Here is a 21,766-nt window from a genome sequence, read left to right on the forward strand (position 1 = left end):
ACTGTAGGCAACGGCTGAGCCAATAGCGGGCGAGGGGCGGGACTGTAGGCAACGGCTGAGCCAATAGCGAGCAGGGGCGGGAACCCGGGCAACGGCTGAGCCAATAGCAACCGAGGGACGCGGCGGCAGGCAACGGCCTCGCAGTGCCCAGCTAGCGGGCGGAGGCGCGCAGCCGCGGTCGAGGTCTGAGCGGGCAGGCGGGGTTTGCGCAGAGGCGCCAATCGGAGTTAGGGAGAGGCGGTGGGCAGAGGCTCAGCGGTTTAGGAGCCGGGGAGCGAGGCAAGGCGAGGCCGCCCATAGCGAGCCGCGGCGCCGGAGTCAATCCGCGTCCAGGAGGGGCGGCGGCGGCCAATTCGGGGCCGCGGCGTCGGCGTCGCAGCCAATCGCGGAGCCGAGCGGGCGGCGTGCGCGGCCAATCGGAGCGCGGCCGGGGAACAAAAGGGGCTTTCCAAGCCGCCCGCCCTCCCCCCCCCCACCGGCCGCCTCCCTCCTCCTCCCCAGGACAATTTCACATGACGCAACAGTAGGAGGAAGAGGCTCGCGGGCGCCTCCGCCATTTTGCGAGCGCTGAGGCGGCGGCGGCGGCGGCGACAGGCACCGCGCGGCCCGGAGGATGCGGTAGAGGAGCCCAGCGGCGGCGGCCGGGGGGTGGCGGCGGCGGCATCGCTCGGCGGCGGCGGCGGCGTTTGGGGATCGCGGGGAGGGGGCTGTGTCGGTCGGTGGGGTCGGGGGTGTCCGTGGCTGCGGGCCCCGCTCGGAAAGAGAGAGAGAGAGAGCGATTGAGAAAGCGATGTCGGCCCCGGAGAGCAGCGCCGGTGGCGGCGGCGAGGCCCGCGAGGACGCGTGCCGCGATTACCAGTCGTCGCTGGAGGACCTGACGTTCAACAGCAAGCCGCACATCAACATGCTGACCATCCTGGCCGAGGAGAACGTGCCCTTCGCCAAGGACATCGTCTCCCTGATCGAGGCGCAAATCGCCAAGGTTTTTATATTCCAACGACTACTACTCCTTTAACCTATTTCCTGCTTCGCGGGGGGGGGAACCGGCCGGGGCAGCGGGGGGCGGGGGAGGAGGAGGCGGTGAGGCAGGGGCTGAGAGCGGGGAGAGGCCTGGGGGGGGGGCAGCAGGATCCCTGCGGAGCCGGAGGGGGATGGGGCGGGCTGCCGTTTCCATGGGGAGCCCCGAGGGAAAGGGGGAGTTCCCCCCACCCCCGAGCAGGAGGGAAGGGGATGGCCTGGGGAGAAAGTCCGGAGGCTGGGAAGGAGGGGGGGAGCACACGGGGTGTCAGGAAGGACGGGGCGAGGCTTCCATAGGGAGAGGGGGAGCCCCCAGGGAAGAGGGAAGCTTCCCCCGTGAGCGGGTGGGGGGGTGTAGGGCAAGGCGCGGCCTCTCCAGCCGCCGCTGACCTTCAGGGGCCCCGTTTCCTTAGGGAGAGTCCCCAGGGAAGGGAACAGCCTCCTCCGTGAGCAGGAGGGGGTGGGATAACGTGGGGAGAGAGCCCTGGGGCTGGGGTCGCTGGGGGAGGGAAGAGGGGAGCGGCTCCTCCGGCCGGCGTTGTAAGCTCAGGGGTGCTGTTTCCATAGGGAACGGGGGAGCCCTCAGGGAAGGGAACGGCTTCCACTCTGCAGCAGGAGGCCGGGGGCTGGGGTCGTCGAGAGGGGGCGAAGGGGGTGTCGGGCAGCGCGGGGCGAGGCGCGGCTCTTCCGGCCAGCCTAAGCTCTAGGACTGCTGATTCCATAGGGAATGGGGAGCTCCCAGGAGACGGGCAGCTTTCCCCCCGGCAGCGGGAGGGGATGGGTTGGGGGCGGCTCGGGGGCTGCGATCGCTGTGGGGCACGGGGCGGGCAGGATCCCCGCGGAGCCGGGGGGTGCTGGGATGGGGTGGGAGGCTGGGCGAGGCGAGGCTTTCCCAGCCTCTCCCGTCGGGAGCGGGGCAGCCCAGGGAGGGGAGCAGCCTCCTCACGAGGCGGGAGGGGAATGGGCCCGGGGGCTGAGATCGCCGAGAAGGGGAGGGCGCGGTGCTTTCCACCGCGTCCACGGGAAGCCCCGGGAGGGACGGGCCTGAGGGTCGCCCCTGCGGGCGAGGCGGGAGGAGGGTGGCGGTGCGGGGCGCGGCTCCTCCGGCCGCGTTGCTGTTTCCATAGGGAGTCCCGAGGGAAAGGCAGAACTCCCCCAGCAGCGGGAGGAGCGGGGGAGCGGGACTCGGGGCGAGCTGCTGGTCCCGTAGGGAGCCCCGAGGGAAGGGGGGAGGGCAGCGGGGCCCCGGCGCGACATGGCGGCAGCGCCTCCTCCTCCCTCGCCCTTGGAGCCGGCCCGGCCCCGCCGGAGCTCGAGTCTGGGGGATGAGCCCTGGCCTTTAGCCTCTGCCAGCACTGCGATCGTTAGGAGAGGGCCCGACTAGGAGGTTCTCGGAAGGATCGGGGTCTCTCTGGGGTAGTCCAGAGGGATGAAAATAAGGCAAAGTTCGTAGCACGCAAATTGTCCGTTTCTGAAGGGCTGACTGTCATGGCTTCTAAGTATCAGTTTAGATGAGATGCTTTTCCCTGCGAGATATTAATTTGGGGGGGTGGGCACCCTTATTTTAGAGAAGTTCGTGGGTGAAAGGCGATCATTTGCTTTGGATAGAGAGGCGTGTGTGGGGAGGGGGAGGGTTGTTTTGCGCTGCCTGATTAGAGAAAATTAGGAGGCCTTGGGATAACTTGTTTGGATTTCAGGTGAGCTGTGCCCTAAGTAAATGCTAGTGTTGTGGATTTAGTTTATTTCGGCTAGGGAGGTTTATTGGTTGAGGCAGGGGAAGAAAAAATTCTTCCTGAGCGTAGAAACGGCAGCAGCCTGTAGGATCCTAACATGGCGTCTGAAAGGCACATGATATAAAAAGAAGGGAAAGAGGAGGCTCCCTCTGAGCCCAGCCCAGGCAGTTGCTGACATCAGTCAGCCGCGGCACATGGATGGGGAGTTGGCACCTTTTTAACAGAACATTTTGCAAGAAAAGGGTTCTTTCAGTCCACTCTACACCCTCCGATTTCTGCCAGTCACCTCTCCCCCGTTGTTTCCCTTTCTCCCTCTGATCTCAGGTGCTCAAAGGCTTTTTTCCTTTGACTTTAAATCGTAGTTTGTAATGGTGAGAATTGTTCTGTCTAATGATGGGGAGGGACGGATCTCTCTGAGTTACTTCATCTGTCTTTCTATCAACGCAGGATGGCTTTTTAGTGTTCCACAGACCTCTTCCAGTCTAGTTTTAAATGGTGCTAGTGGCTGAGTTTTGCCATTCCTTGGGGAGGTGGCTTCGTAATCAAATAGATCTTACCATTATATCTCCTGAAGGGCAGTAGATATGTATAAAGTGATTTGTGATGAATATCAATGCTGTCTTTCTTTTTTTTTTTTCCTGGGTCATTTAGAGCCTGCCCTGAAGTGTGTTTTTTTTTTTTTTAAAAGATGTCTTAAATCCTGTATCAATGGTTAGTTTTGCCTAGTTACTGTTCATGCCTGGTTTATTCAAGGCAAGCTTTTAGTTGTTTCTGGGAAAGTGATCTCCTTTACTAAGCCACTTTTAAAAAGTGTTGCCTGGAGACAGTTTGTTTAGTGTAAAATTTGAGTGGTCTGCTTTACAATTTAATAAATGGTTCTGAAATGTGTGACTGGTATTATAAAATCTGTAAATAAAAAGTGTGAAATATGTATTTGTCGTTTTATTTACCATTGTATAGTGCAGAGTTTGTTTCTGAGACCCATTTTGTATATGAGGTTGGGTTTTTTTTAAAGAAATTTTTGGACAAGTTTGTGACTTGGGGTTCAATTGCCAAGATACATTTTTAAACTTGAAAACTTTTAGGAAACTAATAAAAGAAGAGCCACACATTTCCAACAATAGCTTTCCTATGTTATTTGAAGGAACAGTGGGAATTCTGTAATGAAGTTTTCAGTATTGTTATTATACTGATGGGCTCAGAGTTAGTGTTCTGGTGATTATGCTGTGCCTCCCTGCCTTTTGGTTAGTGTAGTGTGGGCATCTTCTTTTTGGGGGATACTGTATAGACCACCTGAAACCAAAATACACTCCTTTGCTTTTGCAGTTATTAGGGTATGCCCTAGATACCTTAACGTGATAAACATTTCTAGAAGGGAAGACTTAAATATTCCAACCTTATTTAAGTCATGGTTCTTAAAATGCAACACCTGAGTAACTTGTGTTTGAAGCAGGGCATGCTGCTATGCTAATTCTGTGCAGTAGTAGTTTGGAGTGGGCTTCCTTACTAGATGACAGTGCTTCCACGTATGACTATTTTTAAATATGATGCATAATGAAAGTGACAATTAAGCTTCTTACAATGCCTTTGCGACTAAATGACTCCCCAGCATCTCAAACTTGAAGCTTAGTTGAGTGTAGTAAGCTGCTTCTATACATCAGCTCTTGGGTGTAGGTACTTCTGAGACAGCTTCTTGTTTCCCCAGCTTTGAAGGTTAGAAGCTGCTGCACTGTCATGTTTTTATAAAGGAAGGCATTCAGGACAGAGTAGTGTTTTTCACGGGCTGTTGTGCAGACTGCTTTAAAGATTAAACCAGCATTCCACAGACATTTTAAGTAGCTGTGGACCCACAATCTTTGATTTCCGAGACTAGAGAGATGCATTTATTCTACAACTTGCATTTTAGCTTTTTTACAGCTTAGTATTGTCACAGCGTAGATAGGCTTTTAATGTACTGCAGCTGGTTTTAGCTAACTTAACTGTGGGGTTTTTGTCCTTTTGTGTACAAAACACTCTCTGCCTGTTTCTTCAGTATGCTTAAAGGCAGTGACTCCCCCTTCCTGCCCCCCAACTAACAAGGAATTCTACCCTCTTTGATTTTAAGTTTCAAGTCAGGGTAAATTGATACACATTAGGGTGAGGAAATATTGTGATTTGTCCATGTGAAACTGTTGCTGACTGGGTGCCCTTCTGTGAACCACCTTAAAGGGGAAGGAATTAAATCTAAAATTGTAAAGCAAGAGCACTTCCACACACTTGTCTGGGCAGTGGGGCTGTGGAGTAAGGTGGTGTTCATTAACCTAGTAGTCTGTCCTGCTTAGAATGAGCAGGAAATGAAGTTATTTGGGTTTTATCTTGAGTGTACTGAATGCTGAATGGGACTTAACAAGTGGATGCCCTTTGAAGGGGATCGTGGTCAACACATGGCTTGTGGTGGTGTCACTCTTATTGTCCTCTTCAGCAAGTCTGTGCACTTGCTGATATTTTTGAGAACTTCGCTGTGCCCTCTTCTTGTGAAAGCCAGCTGGTTATTAAAATTGCCTTGACTTGGGCCAGTAGTACATTAGAAGTTGCTGTAGCCGTCTAGCGTCACCACACTTCCGTTGCACAAAATTGCTACAAGTTTTGAAAATGGGTTTAAAAAAAATCCCAAGCAAACAAGAAAAAAGAAGCCTCCTCTTGTGGCAAAGATGTGTCCAGAGTTTGAAGACTGTCTTCTGTGAAAATCGTGGTTGCAGTTCCTGAGCCTGTCTGTGCATTCACCAGATCAGCTGGATGATTGAGTTTTGTCTTGATTTTGAACTTTGTTCTGACTGTGCATTTTTGCGTGCACCCTGGAAATGTGAACTGTCACTGCTTACAAGTGCCAAGAGAGAACGGGACTCCTTGCTCTGTCTGTTTGGATTGCAATGAAATTGTTGCGACCTATTCTGTGTGGTTTATGAAAAGACTCTGGTGCTCGACATATAATCTACGGCTGCAGAAGTTCACTAATTTGGGCGATTTGCCAGAAGTCTCATTTGTGTTCTGTGCAATCCAGTAAAACAAGCGTTCTGGAGGTTTGAATTATAAACTATTTTTTAGAAGTTTCTTGAAGTGCTAATGATTGTTTCCTGCTAACTTAAAGTTACTTTCTCAAGTGGGTTTTGAAAGGTTGCACTCAGTACACTAGTGGCAATACTGTCTTGTGGGCTTCTTTTTTCTTCTTTTTTTCCCCCCTGCTTTTTCCAAAGCTTTGATACACAAACAAATTAAGGTGTTCCTTTTTTTGTGTGATCGACCCACTGCAATATACTTTGAACTAAGTATCAATTTTCCTGATTAAGTTTTTGTATAAACAAAAGAATCCCAAGCCAAATCCCCTGGTTTTCATAGTGGCAACCAAAAAGAGAGGTCTGTATTGCTGGGAGTGGTAATCCCTTTATTTAAAAAGCTTAAAGTTTGTTTTTGTTGTACTAAACTTCTCAGTTTCTTTTTATTACTCCAGGCTCCTGCATCAGAGAAGCTCCCTGTTATGTACCTTATGGATTCCATTGTCAAGAATGTGGGAAGAGAATATCTTACTGCATTTACTAAAAACCTAGTTGCAACATTTATTTGTGTATTTGAAAAGGTATATACACTTTCAGAAAAGTTCTGTATTCTAAGCAAAATTTCTTCCTGGTAAAATAAATATATGCTTTCAGTTTTGGGTTTTCTTGGGTGACGAGAGGTATAAGTTGTTTTTGATAAATCTCAGTATTGTATCTATACTGTGGAAGATTATTCCTGCTGCTATCAAGCATGCAAGTTATCTTGTTAGTTGAATAATTGCAAGTCTTACTTAATGTAATTTCGTTCATAAACATTTGTAATATTCCTGTCCAGGCAAGATTTTACTACTGGTGTTTTGATTACTGATTGCTTACCTGGATGGACTTTATGTAATGTATAGACCAATTAATTATGAGCTCGTGGCTTATTTTTAGGATAGTAAATAGTTTTTTATACGAAGAATAGACTGAGAATCAGTTCCTTGTGGATTTCTCAGAGCTTCTGTCTCCTGTAGTTAAACCTATCTGATTTACTTAATTTCTGATATGCAAAATGAGTGCTTAAACTGAAGAGTGAATAGCACTAGCACTGGATTCCCTCCTGGCGGTCTGTGATTTGAAATAATGCTGCAGGGGAGGATCTTAGAATGTATTGTTTACTATATTATATCACAAATACATGTTTTAATTTCATTCAACATTGGAAACTTGTGCCACATCTTTTAATTTTTGCTCTTAATTTTTAAACCCAGTGAAGTAATTGTGCTTATTCCTCAGTGAGAAAGGCAAATCCAAGTCCAGTTTTTCAAAGGCTGGACTTGAATGGGTTTAAGTTGGATCAGAAATGAGGCGTTAACTTCTGTGATATTCTGTACGCTATAAGAAAGTGACATCTCACTTGGATGAGATGAATGGAGCTTTTGCATATTATTGTTGTGTAAATACAAGGAGCTGAGATCCCAGTATGCTTCATACGGGTATTTCAGATATCAGATGCATGATGAAGTAAGGAGTAGATTATAGTAATGACCTTATCCTGTGTGTAGAGTAGGCAGGTAGACGCTTACTTGGTTTTTTTCACTATTAATTTGTGAATGTTATTTTTTCTGAGTTGCATTTAATGCTGCAGCTGAAATTCTGTATGATAAATAATTTTCGGAGTTTTATAGGCTGACTGTCTTCTAGGCTAACTAGAAATACTTAATTAATGGGAATTAAATGTGTTAAGTGGCAGTCACTTCTGATAGCTTAATTGGTCGTGTTAAAAGATGAAAGTAGAATGCCGGCACTGATGTTACAGATTTTATGTTGTCGGTAAATGGTCACTGAGGTATCTCTAGTCACTTGATGAAGTCAGAAACTTTTGCTCAGTCATTTCAGCACTTTTTGCAGTGAACTTAAGACTGTCTCATTGAAAACTGTATGGAGGCATCCTCCAACAGCTGAAGAGTTCTGGCTCCTACCCAAAAGACCCTTTGACTTTAGATTCTAGGCTATCACGTGTCTTGCTGTAACATCTTAAAAATAAAACTGCAGCAAAACTCATCTAGGTAGTCAATCCTTAATGATACTGATATTGTTGTAGGACAGCTGTATATATTTTGTCCTTAATCATTGTTCTTTTAGTGTTTCATTGAACTACTCCAGTTATGAGGTGAACTAAATACTGCTTTACTGGAAACTCCTGACTTGCCTGTCACGAGATAATCCAAACTAATAATTTGTGAAGAGATAAAACGTGTACTGGCCCTACAAGAACGCTTGATCTGTGGCTCACTGATGGGTCTGACTGTGCAGCTGAACTGAAATATAATTGACTTCATTTTAGCTAGTACCCCTTTTATTGCATTTTTTTTGGGGAAAAAAAAATCCTTCAGTGATGGAACAGCTGAGCAAAACGCCTTTTCTGTTCACAAAGTTTGTTGTTTCGTGATCTGTCATTGTTACACTATGTCCAGCACAAACACTTGCATGATGGATTGTCTCAGAGGCTGTTGCCTGTTTTGTTACTGTATTTTTTCCACAGAAATTGGGCAAGTAAAATGAGAATTTTGGTAATGGAAAAGTTGAAAGAAAATTCTCAGAGAATGGTAATGGACAATAAAATCTTCAGATGGCCTTGAAACAAGAATTCTACATTTGAGCTTCCTTTACTGGTTCTGTTGGTATAGATACACGATCTGCACTGCTTATAAATTCAGTATAGCATTCAGTGCATTAAAATGACAAACTGTTGATAGAATTAGAAAAGTTTAAGAAATTGTTTTATATTAACTTAACAAGCCATAGAATTGTTTTATTGTTTTAGGTGGATGAAAATACTAGGAAAAGTTTATTTAAATTACGCTCCACATGGGATGATATTTTTCCTTTGAAGAAGCTATATGCACTTGATGTCAGAGTCAACTCATTAGATCCTGCTTGGCCAATTAAACCTCTGCCCCCAAATGTGAATACTTCTAGCATCCATGTGAATCCTAAGTTTTTAAATAAATCGGTAAGTTTTTCTACCCACTGTATGAACAGATGGTAATAATATGTGTGGTTTTCATTGTTTGTATGCTGCTTTTTGACAATTTAGTATATTAAGAATGAAGTATCTGACCTTTGTAGACAGGTAAGAAAAAATTCTGAATTCAGAATTTTGGTGGGTTTGGTTTTTATATTTCAAAACTGTATTCTGGGTTTTGGAATGTTGATGAATTTTTATTGAATGACGTACACCTGTAACAGCAGGCAAATTCCAGCGGGGTAGAAGTTTTAAATAATTTCTGTTATATTTTGCATTAAAAAATGCAATTTGTAACTGCTGTACAAACTGAGTCTCAGTACTGAATCGTGATAACAGTTAAAGGAGATGGAGATAGTTGATTTCATTGGGATTTTAAGTGTAACTTCTTTAATTCTGTTTTTAGCCAGAGGAATCTGCTGCACCTACCTCTGCTGTCACTTCTGGTGCCTCTACTCCTCCTGCTGTTCCTGAAGTACAAAAGAATTTGACACAGGAGCAACTGATAAGGCAGCAATTGCTTGCAAAGCAAAAGCAGTTGTTAGAACTTCAGCAAAAAAAGTTAGAGCTGGAGCTGGAACAAACTAAAGCACAGTTGGTGAGTAGGAGAGTTGATGGAACTTTTATAGGTGGGTTTTGCTTTCTTTTGGTCAGTGCTTAGCTACATTGCTAACGGCACTGAATGTTTTCTTCCCTGATGTTACCGACTGTAGCTGTTACTGGAGCAGAGCATTGCAAGTTGATCTCCAGTTCCTGGACAGTATTTGTTACCAAAAAACCTTAGGAATTACACTTGGGTGTCGCAGGTTGAAAAAAAACCAGGTTAAAAACAAAAGTGATCTTGTTGGGTTTTTGTTTATAATTTGTGTCCAAAGTGATGCTTTCCTGTTGGCCTCGTCTTCCATTTCTTGTGGCTCACAGCAAGTTTTTTCCATATGTATTTGTTCTTACAGAATAATGAAGCCTGGTGGTTGGAAATAAGCCAGTTTCCTCATTAGGTCATGTTGGTTTGATGCCACTGTCTGAAGGTGGCAGTTAAGCAGTGTTGTTTCATGTTTGTAATTGGAAGTCTTGCTGTCTTGACAGTTGATGATACTTAAATAAAGGATGTTTGAGGTGTAGAAATATGAAAATTAGGTCAGGCACTTGATAGCTTTGTTGCCTTGAGCACGTGGAATGTATTGAAAGGCTGAGGCTGTAATGGGAATGTGAGCCCAAGTTACGTGTTTTGCAGTATTGACTTTGGAGTACTGGCTTTGTATTCTATTTGGATTTGATCTTTTGTAATGATACTGCATTACCTTAAAGCTTGTAATTAGCAATTAATGAGTCATTTTAAGTTAAATGGCTGGATCTCATAACTCAAGACATTTCTATTTGTAGTTTTGTTTTGGAGGCAAAATTTGACCCATCTGTGGGTGGGAGTTGTTTCAGGTAGATTAATGCTGGTTTTTTTTACTCTTTCAGGCTGTATCTCTTAGTGTTCAGCAAGGATCATCTACTATAGCTTCCGTTCCAGCACCGTCCAAGCAACATGTGTCTCCTACACCTCATGTGACAGTTAAACCACCTCATCAGTCTCCTGTGCAATCTGAAAGAAGCAAACCATCCCCAAGTCCTCCACTTCATGATCTCAAAGTAGTAAATAGAGATCCTCGACTTAATAGAACAGGTCAACAATCTTCTCATGCTAAGGATCAGTCTCACAGGAAAGAATTCCCACCAAACATGACCAATCAGTCAGATACTAAGGCAAACAAAACCACACCGACTGAAAAACAAAACTCAACAAAGCCAGAAAAATTGAAAGCAAGTGAAAAAACACAGAAGAAAGAACTTGACCAGTCAGAGGTGAAATCTAAATCACCATCCCCTTTAAAAAATAAGCAACCCAATACTAAAGATACTAAACCCCAGGAAGGTGAAAGCACAAAAGTATCTGAAATTAGTAAGAGGGATCCAAGACTGAAAAGACATCTTCAAGATAAGTCAGAGGGCAAAGAGGAGGAGGTGAAAGAAAAGAGGAGAAATATAGAGAAGAAAGAAAAAGAAGAGCATAAGACCTCTGAACATAGACCAGCAGGCAGCAGAAATAAAGTAATTAATGGTGCTGTTCAGAAACAAGAGGTGACTACAGAGGAGTCAGAAAAACAGAGTGGGAAACAAGGGAGATCAAGAAAACGGTCACGATCGCGCTCTCCTAAGGCACGGTCACCGTCTACACATTCTCCAAAGAGACGAGAGAGGAGATCACCTAAAAGACGACTCAGAAGCATATCTCCCACCTCATCAGCTCCTAAAATTGGAAAGATACGTCCAGTAGGCCCTAAACAGTCTCATACTGAAGAAGGCACACAGGCGGCAAGAGATGAAAGAAGTTCTAATAAGAGAAATACTAAACAAGAGGTGCGAGATCCAAGGAGAGTGAAAAAAGTCCAAGAAGACAGGCCCCTAGAAACAGCAAGCCTGCATTCCACAAAAGCTTCTCCTGATCCAAAGGAGAATGCTGAAAACTGGCAAGGATCCAAATCAGGCAAGAGGTGGAAATCTGGTTGGGAAGATAATAAAAAGTAAGTTACTACCTTTTAAATAACTTCTTTTTGAAGTGAGTGGAAAGTACACTGCTGACTTGAGTATAATCAGGTCTGGGAGCTGATGTTCAGTGTGTTTAAGTTGCTAAGTTTAACTTATTTCTTCTAGTGCGCTATGGAAATTATGCATACTTAGATTCTAAGGCGATGGTGATGTTTTGCCATTATAAATTCTAAGAGAAATATGACAATTATGTCCTGAATAAAGAAGTAAACTATATTTTTAATGTATTCTTGCTTTCAGCTCACAGCAGAATGAAGAACACCAAGCACCTGGTAAATCCCCTCACCAAAGACACCGGGAAAACTGGCCTGCTGTTAAAGGAATTTTATCACCCCGAGCACCAAAGCAGCAGCACCGATTAAGCGTGGATGCTAATTTACAGATTCCCAAAGAACTGACATCTGCAAGCAAGAGAGAATTACTTAAAAAGGTAATACTTTTAGATCTGTCTTCATAGAATTGTACTGGATATAGTTTTCTTTCTTTTGAGTACTCTAAACTTTAAATTTATATTACAGGCCAATGAACGGTTAACATCTGGTGAAATAACACAAGATGAGTTCCTTGTGGTGGCTCATCAGATCCGACAGCTGTTCCAGTATCAGGAAGGAAAACACAGGTGCAATGTCTGGGATGGTCCTACAGAGGAAAAATGTGGTTTGAAAAAGAAACCGCTGCTATCAGATGCAGAATTAACATATTATGAACATAAAGCTAAGCTAAAAAGAACACAAGTTCAGCATACATTGTCAAGGCTTGATCTGTTGGATCCTGATGATATTTTGGATTATCAGTTGCCTGATGCTTTGCTTTCTGGATTAGACTGTGAGCAAGCAAAAGCCAAGCGTGGAGCACAGTTTGACAGAAAAGAAGCATTTGGAGAAAGACCAAGGAGACACTCTCCTGTAAGCGGCACTAACAGACCTTTCACTGAGAACCTCTCGCCGCTTGAGAGTAGACGAAGGCTTGAGGAACCTGGTGCTACTAAAGGAGCAAGAGGTTCTAAGAACTTTGATCCTTATGACAGCTGGGGAGAATCAGAAGAATTAAGAGATGCTCTGAGACAACAGGGGAAAAGCACAACAGAGTTCCAGAAAATAGATGGTGAAGCAGTTTGCAGATTTGATAATCGTGAAGAAAGACCACTTCTTGGGCAAGCTGGTATGTGGTTTTTCTTTATTTTATAGCTGTTAAATAATTTGCAACATTTTGGTGACTGAGTGTCTGGTTTTTTTCAGGTGTTCGAGAGGAACCAAGATCACCATTCAGTGAACGTTTCAAAAGAACTAGATATGAAGATCCAGAGAAAGCAGCATTTTCCGAAAGTCCGGGATCAAGATTTGCAGGCATTGAAGCAAAAAAGCAGAGGATAAGTGCGCTAATGGAAGACAGACCTCTGTTTGATGGCTCATCTAGACCGGCTGCTGCCCGGGTTGGGGTAGATGGACCAGGAAGTCCTTTTGTTGATGGTCCTGCTGCCGGTTCAAATTCCAGAATTGAAGGGCCACCTGGACAGGCTGCTATGAGATTTGACGGGCCTTTGGTGGCTGCAGGTGCCTCTCAGTTTGATGGACCACTGGCAGGAACAGGGGGAGCTGCAGCCCTAAGGTTTGATGGGCCACCAGGGCAGCTAGCAGGGTCCCTGAGGTTTGAAGGACCTCCGGGACAGGTTGGTGGAGGTGGTCCAATGAGGTTTGAGGGACCTCTTGGGCAGATAGGTGGGCCCCTGAGGTTCGAGGGGCCTGCTGGGCAGCCTCTGGGTGGTCCTAGGTTTGATGGACCTGGAGTTGGGCTCAGGTTTGAGGGTCCTCGTGGTCAGCCTTCAGGTGGTCTCAGGTTTGAGGGACCTCATGGTCAACCTATGGGGCCTCGAGGTCAGCCAGGGGGTGGTCTCAGGTTTGAGGGACCCCATGGTCAGCCCTTGGGGCCTCATGGTCAACCAGGAGGTGGCCTCAGGTTTGAGGGGCCACATTTACAGCCATTGGGGCCCCATGGTCAACCTGGAGGTGGTCTCAGGTTTGAGGGGCCGCATGGTCAGCCTATGGGGCCACATGGACCGTCAGGTGGTGGGCTTAGATTTGATGGGCCACACGGACCTTCAGGTGGTGGGCTCAGATTGGATGGACCTCATGGTCAGCCAGGTGTAGGTCCTCGGTTGCTTGATGGACCGGTACACCAGGGAGCTGGTGGACTTAGATTTGATGGCCCTCTGGGTCGTGCTGGTCCAAGATTTGATGGTTGTCATGGAGCTGGATTTGATGGTCAGCCTGGACAGCTGTCTCTCTTGCAAAGATTTGATGGAATTCATGGACAGCCTGGTCCAAGATTTGAAAGGGCGCCTGGGCAACAGGCACAACCACGATTTGATACAGCCATACCTCAAAGATTTGATGGACCTCACCAGCCAGCCTCTAGATTTGACTTGCCGCTTGGCCTTCAAGGTGCACGTTTTGAAAATGTAGCTAGCCATCCTGCCTCAAGACTAGAAATGACACCGTATGGACAAGGCGGTCCATTTGTCGACCATCCTGGCCAGGGCTACAATGGACCATCTCATGGGATGCAGTTCCAGAGGCCTGATCTGTTTGATGGTTCACCTGGACCAAATTTCAATGGGCCAGCTGGCCCAGGAGCACAGAATTTCCCACTGAGAGGAGTTGGACATTACTTTGATGAAAAGGGTCTTCAGGGTCCTCAGTATGGAAACTTCAATAATCTGCCAATGGGAAGTAATCAGGTAAGACTTGATTGTGTTAAAATGGTTTGCTTGCAGAAGTGTTCTTATGTAGAGAATTTGCAGTTCTTCCCCCAAAAACTGAAGAGCTGGCAGAATGGGAGCCAGTTTCAAGCTAAAAAGTCACCCCTCGGTAGTTTCTAAATAATGGAAAAATGATGTGCACTGGGGTAGCTGGGGAGGGGCGCTTTATTAGGGAGTGCAGGGGTAGGATGAGGGGCAGCAGTTTTAAGATGAAAGAGAGGAGATTTAGATGAGCTATTAGGAAGAAATTCTTCACTCTGAGGGTGGGGAGGCACTGGCACAGGTTGCCCAGAGAAGTTTTGGATGCCCCATCCCTAGAGGTGTTCAAGGTCAGGTTGGATGGGGCTTTGAGCATCCTGATCCAGTGGGAGGTGTCTTATGGCAGGGGGTTGGAACTGTCTGGACTTTGAGGTCTCTTCCAACCCATTCTAGCATTTAGTGATTGCTGTTTATTAAGAGTCTCAAGGATTAAACAAAATAGTGGATCTTTACAAAGACTCTCTATATCTCTGAGTGCGACAGTGGAATTGACATTTTTAACTTGAAAACAAAACAAGGTAATGGGAAGCCTGTGGTGTGTTCATTAAACTTGTGTAAAAGTAAATTCTACGTAAAGTATGAAAGATAGTGAGAGTACACGTGATTCATTTGTCTGAGAAATGTAGAATGAGAATGGACCACAATAGTTCCATTACCCTTTGGCAGCTGTTAGTGCTGGTGACAAGCCAGCTTTAGAGATGTCTGTGACTTGGGAATTGAGAGAGATGTGGCCATGGTTGAACTACTTTTGTTCAAAATTATTGTGGCACCAGCATGCTTTGCAAGTTTTGTTGTCTGTGCTGTTGCCTGCTGGAAATGCTGTTTTCAAAAGGGGAAAACGATACTGTACATCAGAGAAAATGGTGTAATTTTTTTGAGTAGTTTTAGAGGACATTTTTCCATTTGGGGGTAATAATGGAATGTGAAGAGTTAACTGACAGTGAAAGCAGGGGATGTGTCCTCTTGACCTCTAATACCATAACATTTTAAACAATTTAAGCTTTTTTGTAAATCCAGAAGGTCATCAATTGGGAGAAACCCAATAATTTTTATTAAAGGTGTGTATTAGAAGTGTTCCGTCTGAGGCTTACTGTAGCTGTTTTGCTGAAAATTCTACTTTAATGATGTGTTGTATGTAGAGGATGCTATTTCATTTCTTAGATAAGAATTAGTGGTGGCATTTCTTAATTGATGTTTACCAGTTTCTCAAATTTCTTTCTTACAAACTCTGTTCAGCTGAACAGGTGAAAATTAAAAGGAAGTACTGTGTTTGGAAAACGTGATTGAAGGCTCAGGGGGTAGAAGAAAAGGTGTATTTTTTTTTTTTAATTTCATCCTCAGGCAAAATGAGAATGGGATCTGAAATTTTTCTAATGGGAAATGAAATTCTTGGACCTTTCTGTAACAAATTGACATGGGTCACTCCTGGAAGGAGTTTAATATATATATAAAATTATTGAGAAATGTTTGGAGTTAATGATAACTTTGGTGTTTGCTTTCACAGGTTTCTCTCATGTCTGCTCAACCAGGGCCTTATGGTCAAGGTCAACAGTATTTGCCAAATCCTGGAGGTTTTGTTCAGAACCCTGCAGGTGTGTAGCAAAATAATTAACTTACTTTTATTTCTTTTGGATTTTTCTGTTTGTTAGTGGCCACACAAACGACCCTTTTGTCCTGTCCTGGTGTGTTAGGTCTGTATGGGCTAAGGGAAGCCCCCCATCAGGTGTGGTGTCTGTAGTACCTTCATCACTTCAGGGGTTTGCCTCAAGCAGTGGAGGCTTTTGTTAGTTTTCATTAACTATGTGATTTGGGTATCTAGTTGTGTTGAAAAACATTACTTTGGTCTGTTCTTCAGGAAGGTACCACTCTCTTGGTCGGGTTTGTGTTTGCCTGTGTTTGTAAATATTCTCTGTGTAGGGATGATCAGTAATGAAAAGCTGCTGAAAAGTCATAAATGGTTAAAATAGCTGATGAAGTAGATGTAATGTTAAAGCATAAAACAAGGAAAATAATACAGTTTAATAAAGAATATCCAATAGAAATCGGCATGCAGGCAGCACTTCAGAATCCATCATGCAGGAAGCTGTTACAAGCGGAGAAATGAGCCAAGAACTAGACATAAAGCCAAGAGAGATGTTAACTGATTTGAATTAGAAAATGGAAGAAATGGGAGGCAGAAGGAAGAGTGTATTGTGAAATATGCTAACCTTTGCCTTCTTGCATGTCAACGTTTTTCCCTAGGAGCCCTTCCACATTCATATCCTGATAACCACCTTGGGCAGGTTGATGTCAATGAGTTGTTTGCTAAGCTGCTGAAAACAGGAATCCTTAAACTGTCAAAAACTGATTCTACGTCAGCACGTATGTAGATTTGTTATGTTCTAACTACTTTTTTTATCCACAACTGACTCGTAAAGCTAAGTATAAGAGCTCTTGTGAACATTAAGTGTTTTTTAAACTGAGCTTTATTTTTTGGGAGGAAATTTATTGCATGTGAAGGAGTAAATTCTTAGTATCTTGTTTACTTTGTACACTTCAGCTGTGCAGAGGAGTCAGTTTTGTCTTTTGTAACTTATTCTATGATTCTATAATCAGATTCTTGTCAATTCCTAAATTATTTCTTTGTCTCCAAAGACTGAACTTTAATTCCAAAGACTAAGGTGAAATACTCTTTCCTAAATAGAAATTCTGAGTAACTTACAGTATCTTGTATGCTTTTTTAAATGATGTTGGAAAATGACAGCTATTACACAACTTAGATTTTAGTGTGATCAGGTCGTATTTATTAATATTTGAATGAAAATAACTTCCAGGAGCACATTGGTTTTTTTCTTATGATGTACTGAAATTTTGATAAAACGGATGTGTTTATGCTTTCTAGAAGCGAACGAAGCATCAGCCCAGCCAGCTGCTGAAGAGGAGGATGATGACCAGAATGAAGATCAGAATGTCCCAGATCTCACTAACTTCATTGTTGAAGAACTCAGGCAGTGCGTATAGTTCAATACATTTACAGTGCATGGGAGTTAACGAGGCAGTGGTAAATAATGGCTAATGCAAGACAGTTGGGAGCTTTGTATGTTTATGTGACAAGGAGGACTTGTAGTCCCTATGTTAGCCTTAGGGAGTTTGAGGGAATGAAAAGAGAGGGAAAAGGAAGCAGAGTAAACTGTGTTTACACAAGTTGCATGTTGTAATCTAATGAGCAAGGTTGTAACATGAACTGAAGTCAGACTGTCTTCCTTTGTTACTAATAATTTTATCACTTTTGTGTCAGTTTTCAAAGCAGAGCCAAATGCTGGCATTGCCATTTTGTGTGCTGTTGGGTGATGAGGCCAGTAGGCATGAAACACAACAGTGGCCTGTTTTTCATGAGTTAATTAATATGAGCCTGTTGCTTGTTATTTGAATGTTTCATTTGATTGTGTTACAGAAATTGGGAAGAATGTAGCTGTATCACATGCTTCAGCCTTGCGGTGGATAAATGCTTTTCCTCTACTGTTGCGGGTGTATGAAGCAGCTTCCTGAAAGACGTCTTGCCTGTTCCTTGTCAAAGAGATCTTAATACTTCTTTGGTTTTCTTTTTGTAGGCGTTACGATAGTGTAATAAATCGACTGTACACTGGGATTCAGTGTTACTCGTGTGGCATGAGATTTACTACTTCACAGACAGATGTTTATGCGGATCATTTAGATTGGCACTATCGTCAGAACCGGACAGAAAAAGACGTTAGCAGAAAAATTACACACCGAAGATGGTACTACAGTTTAACAGTAAGTAATGCAGTGTGTCCCCTGAGAAATTCCAGGCTGTATTCTGTATTTTACTGAAGTATGTGCTTGTAGGATTGCAGTTGAACTTTACATCGTCACAGGAGTTGGCTTTCAGTGTACAGTTGTCTCTGAGATATTTCAAGTAGTTTTCATTAAACGCCTGTCAAAACACAAAAGGCAATTTTACGATGATCAGTAAGCAGTTCGGGGGTGTTGGTGCTGTTTTGATTACACTAGGAACTGAAGTGAAAGGATAAGTTTCTTTTCTGGAAAAAGGTTTTTGTGGAAGCATATGCTGTGCTAATGCTGTGTGAGGAGCATTTTGGGTATAATGAAATATGGTTAAATTAAATATTAAATAACTTTTGGGATGTCTCCCCCCTCGCCTCATCCCGAGACCTGTTTTATAAGCATTTCTGGCTATTTGTCAGTGTCTGTGAATGAAAACTTTTTTCCTTAGGACTGGATTGAATTTGAAGAAATAGCCGATCTAGAGGAACGTGCAAAAAGCCAGTTCTTTGAAAAAGCTCATGAAGAGGTGGTGTTGAAAACACAAGAAGCTGCAAAAGAGAAGGAGTTTCAGAGTGTCCCTGCTGGACCAGCTGGAGCGGTCGAGGTAAGTTTCGGCTTGCCTTCATTAGCCTAAATAAAATGAGCTCATATTTCAGGTGTTTACAGCATTCTTGCAGCCCAGAAAGCAACCATGTCCTGGTCTGCATCCAAGGAAGTGTGACCAGCAGGCAGGGCGAGGGAGGGGTTTCTCCCCTCTATTCTGCACTTGAGACCTCACCTGGAGTCCTGTGTTGAGTTCTGTAGTCCTCAGCACAGGAAGTACAGGGATTTATTACAGTGAGTCTAGAGGAGGGCCACAAAGATGATCTGAGGGCTGGAGCACCTTCCCTGTGAGGACATTCACCGAATGCTTCTGTAGAAAGTAAATAGAGCTAGGGAATTGGAAATGTATTTTTGTTGTTCAAATAATCATTGGCTTTACTCCAGTTTTGATAATAGAAACCTCTTTTTCAGTACAAGATAGGCATTAGGACAAAGATATATGTCAATCTTAAACTCACCAGTAGACCTATATTCTGGTAGTTGAACTGGTGTAGTAATTAAGTACACATGTTGGTAGAATTACAGTTCAATTTTACATGCTAAGCCTTTGAGAAACTAGCTATCAAGCCACGAAGGCCTTTGTTTTAATTCTAAAAAGTACCTCTTGTGCTTTGTTCTTAGAGTTAATTATTTTGCATAGAAGAATTAAAAACGTTAATACTTCATCTAAAAGTTCTGCCTTTTATTCTGAGGCTCTGGGTTAAGGGGAAGAATGAAGATAAATGCTATAGATAAAATTAATTAAATCCCTGTACTGGATTTTCCTACATGACAGCAAAACACTGCTACGTAGAGACTTCCTAGTTAAAAGAGCAAAGCTTATTTTCCTTTTGCTGGTGACAAGAGTCTTCAAGGCTAGATGATAATTGTTGATCAGTCTGCAAGCTACACTGAAATAATTTTGAAAAAGATTTCTGAAGTTATTTTTAAAGTGTGGAGGAAAGACCATGTTGTAGTCTTAACTTATTTCGCTTCATTTAAAAGGACCTTAGGTGACTGTTACTGGGTTCTCAAAGTTCATGTGTTCAGTAAATTGTTGGAATAACCTCATTTATCTGTGTTACTCCAATAACTTTTCAGAGCTGTGAAATTTGCCAAGAGCAATTTGAACAGTACTGGGATGAGGAAGAGGAAGAGTGGCACCTGAAGAACGCTATCAGAGTAGATGAAAAGGTATCTGATCTTGTTTACATGTGATGCTTATTTACAATAACAAACCCAAACAATTATAGAAGGACAATAGGAGAGCCTAGTGCCATTTCTTTCCTGAAGGATTCCCATGGTAGTTTTCCTGACTTCCAAGAACATAAATGTCTCAGCCTTTGGAGGTGCATGAAGTCCTAGTATCGTTAGTACAGGCTCACTGGCCGTCCCTGGCACTGCAGTGCTGGAAGAATGAATGAATGTATATGGGTGTTGATAGTGGGTCGGTTCTTTCTGTAAGCAGCTGTACAGAAATAATTTCCAGCACTTATCAGGCCTCCATAATTCCCAGCATATATGATAATTTTTCCTAACTAAACATACACAAAATCTTTTCCCAGTTACTTCTGACACCACACTTGGCCTGCTGTGACCATTGTTTTGTGTTCAGATTGTGTGATTTGTGTCATTGACACCGTTCTGTCATAGCCAGTGATCCAACTATAATTTATTTCTGTCTATTTAAGTGTCTGATTATTCTTTTTCAGATTTACCATCCTTCTTGCTATGAAGATTACCAAAATGTGAGTGCATCTTTTGTATTTTTTGAAGTATTTTACTTCAGTTTGTTTGCTCAATCCCTGCCTTTTCAGGGAGCAGATGCGTTCAGAACGTGCTCCCCATTTCTCTTGCGTAGACAGAGCTTGAAGGCCTCGGCATGGCAGTTTCATTATGCAGAATTGACAAGGATGTGTTTCTTGTGATGTACACAATGATGATACAGGGCTTGTGTGTAGTACACAACTATAGCAAAACCACAGCGTGAAAACATGTCGTGTTTATTTTTGAGTAACGTGCATGATCTTAGGAATTTGCAAAAATTGACTGAATGGGTGTTGATGTTGAGTCAGTTTTTAATACTTCTGGAGTTACAGTGCTTCTGGGGACAGCAGGGAATAGTTCATGGTAATGTGTTTAAGCATTTCCTCACTGCTTGCATGATACCTGTTCAAAGTAATGGCAAAAAAGTCAAGCTGTTAAATAATAAATTCATTTTCCTAGGATCTTGCTAAAGTAGATGTTTGGATTTTGAGTGCCTGGCTATCGATGTGTTTGCTTTTCGAGAAAGAGCAAAAGGGGTAAGAAGCTAAAAATTGTTATTTTAAGATGTGTTAATACTATGTCGACTTTCACTTTGCAGACATCATCATTTGATTGCACACCATCTCCCAGCAAGACTCCTGTCGAAAACCCACTAAATATAATGTTGAACATTGTTAAGCAAGAAACTCAGGAGTCCTGTGACTTGCCTAAAGTCAAAGAAGAACCTGAAGACACCCCTGCTGCCTGTGCAGAAGAGAGCACACCTGCATCTACAGAGGTTAAAACAGAACCTGAAGAGTCTGTATAAACAGAAGTATGCATTTTTTTTACAGAAGAGCTGCTGTGTTAACTCTGGAAGGCAAATACTTTTTAAATGAAATAAAAATGTTCAACTGAGGCAGGGCCTCAACTTGTGTTTGGTTAATAAATACATTTTTGTATTTGAATTTCTTATTGCCTGCACAGTTTCAGGTGTCATCATGTGAAAGTTCTGTAGATGTGCGAAAATTTAAATGGAATGAGACTGTATGTAAAAATGTACAATTTTCACTTGTGGAAATGTAAATTATAAATAAAAGATATTTTTGCTATATATGGAGTGTAATGTTTATGCACACCATCAAATGGAGACAGTGTTTCTGTACTTTTTTCAGTTAAAATGAAATTAAAAAGAACTTTTGCTCATTAAGATTCAGAAAAATGGAAGCAAATAACTTCTTCAGTTTGGTGGGTTATTGACAGAAGCCGTGCAGGAACTTCTCAAACAACCCTAGATTTCTTTTCTTTTTAAACTTATTTGAACTAACTTACATATCCAGATACTTTAAAAAAAAAAAAAAAGACAAAAAACCCAAACAAACAGAAAAAAACCACACAAAAAAAAGCCACCAGAAACCCTCCCCCAAAAGACAGTTCTGGGCAGAAGGGGAAAATCTAACAAACAAAC

The 21,766-nt window shown here is 43.3% G+C and overlaps 1 protein-coding gene across 2 annotated transcripts; it reads left to right on the forward strand.

The window, feature by feature from the left end:
• Positions 1-540: 540 nt before the first annotated feature.
• PCF11 (PCF11 cleavage and polyadenylation factor subunit) lies at positions 541-21,766 on the forward strand. Of its 2 annotated transcripts, XM_069879531.1 has the most exons (17): positions 541-982; positions 6,238-6,363; positions 8,592-8,780; positions 9,199-9,390; positions 10,260-11,362; positions 11,628-11,817; positions 11,906-12,548; positions 12,626-13,246; positions 13,328-14,124; positions 15,689-15,776; positions 16,426-16,545; positions 17,066-17,174; positions 17,775-17,958; positions 18,419-18,574; positions 19,654-19,746; positions 20,265-20,300; positions 20,918-21,766. In XM_069879531.1, exons 1-17 carry the CDS (start codon positions 791-793, stop codon positions 21,125-21,127), a joined length of 5,049 nt encoding a protein of 1,682 aa, XP_069735632.1. In that variant the 5' UTR covers positions 541-790; the 3' UTR covers positions 21,128-21,766. The 2 variants fall into 2 exon arrangements, with proteins under 2 accessions (XP_069735632.1, XP_069735624.1); XM_069879523.1 differs by having other exon boundaries at positions 12,626-14,124.

The sequence above is a fragment of the Phaenicophaeus curvirostris genome, chromosome 1, assembly GCF_032191515.1.
Source record: "Phaenicophaeus curvirostris isolate KB17595 chromosome 1, BPBGC_Pcur_1.0, whole genome shotgun sequence".
Classification (NCBI taxonomy): Eukaryota; Metazoa; Chordata; class Aves; order Cuculiformes; family Cuculidae; genus Phaenicophaeus; species Phaenicophaeus curvirostris.

Coding starts and splice junctions, on each gene's coding strand:
- PCF11 (XM_069879523.1), top strand. CDS start 791: ATGTCGGCCCCGGAGAGCAGCGCCGGTGGCGGCGGCGAGGCCCGCGAG. Junction 983..6,237: donor TCGAGGCGCAAATCGCCAAG/GTTTTTATATTC, acceptor TTATTACTCCAG/GCTCCTGCATCAGAGAAGCT. Junction 19,747..20,264: donor CTATCAGAGTAGATGAAAAG/GTATCTGATCTT, acceptor ATTCTTTTTCAG/ATTTACCATCCTTCTTGCTA.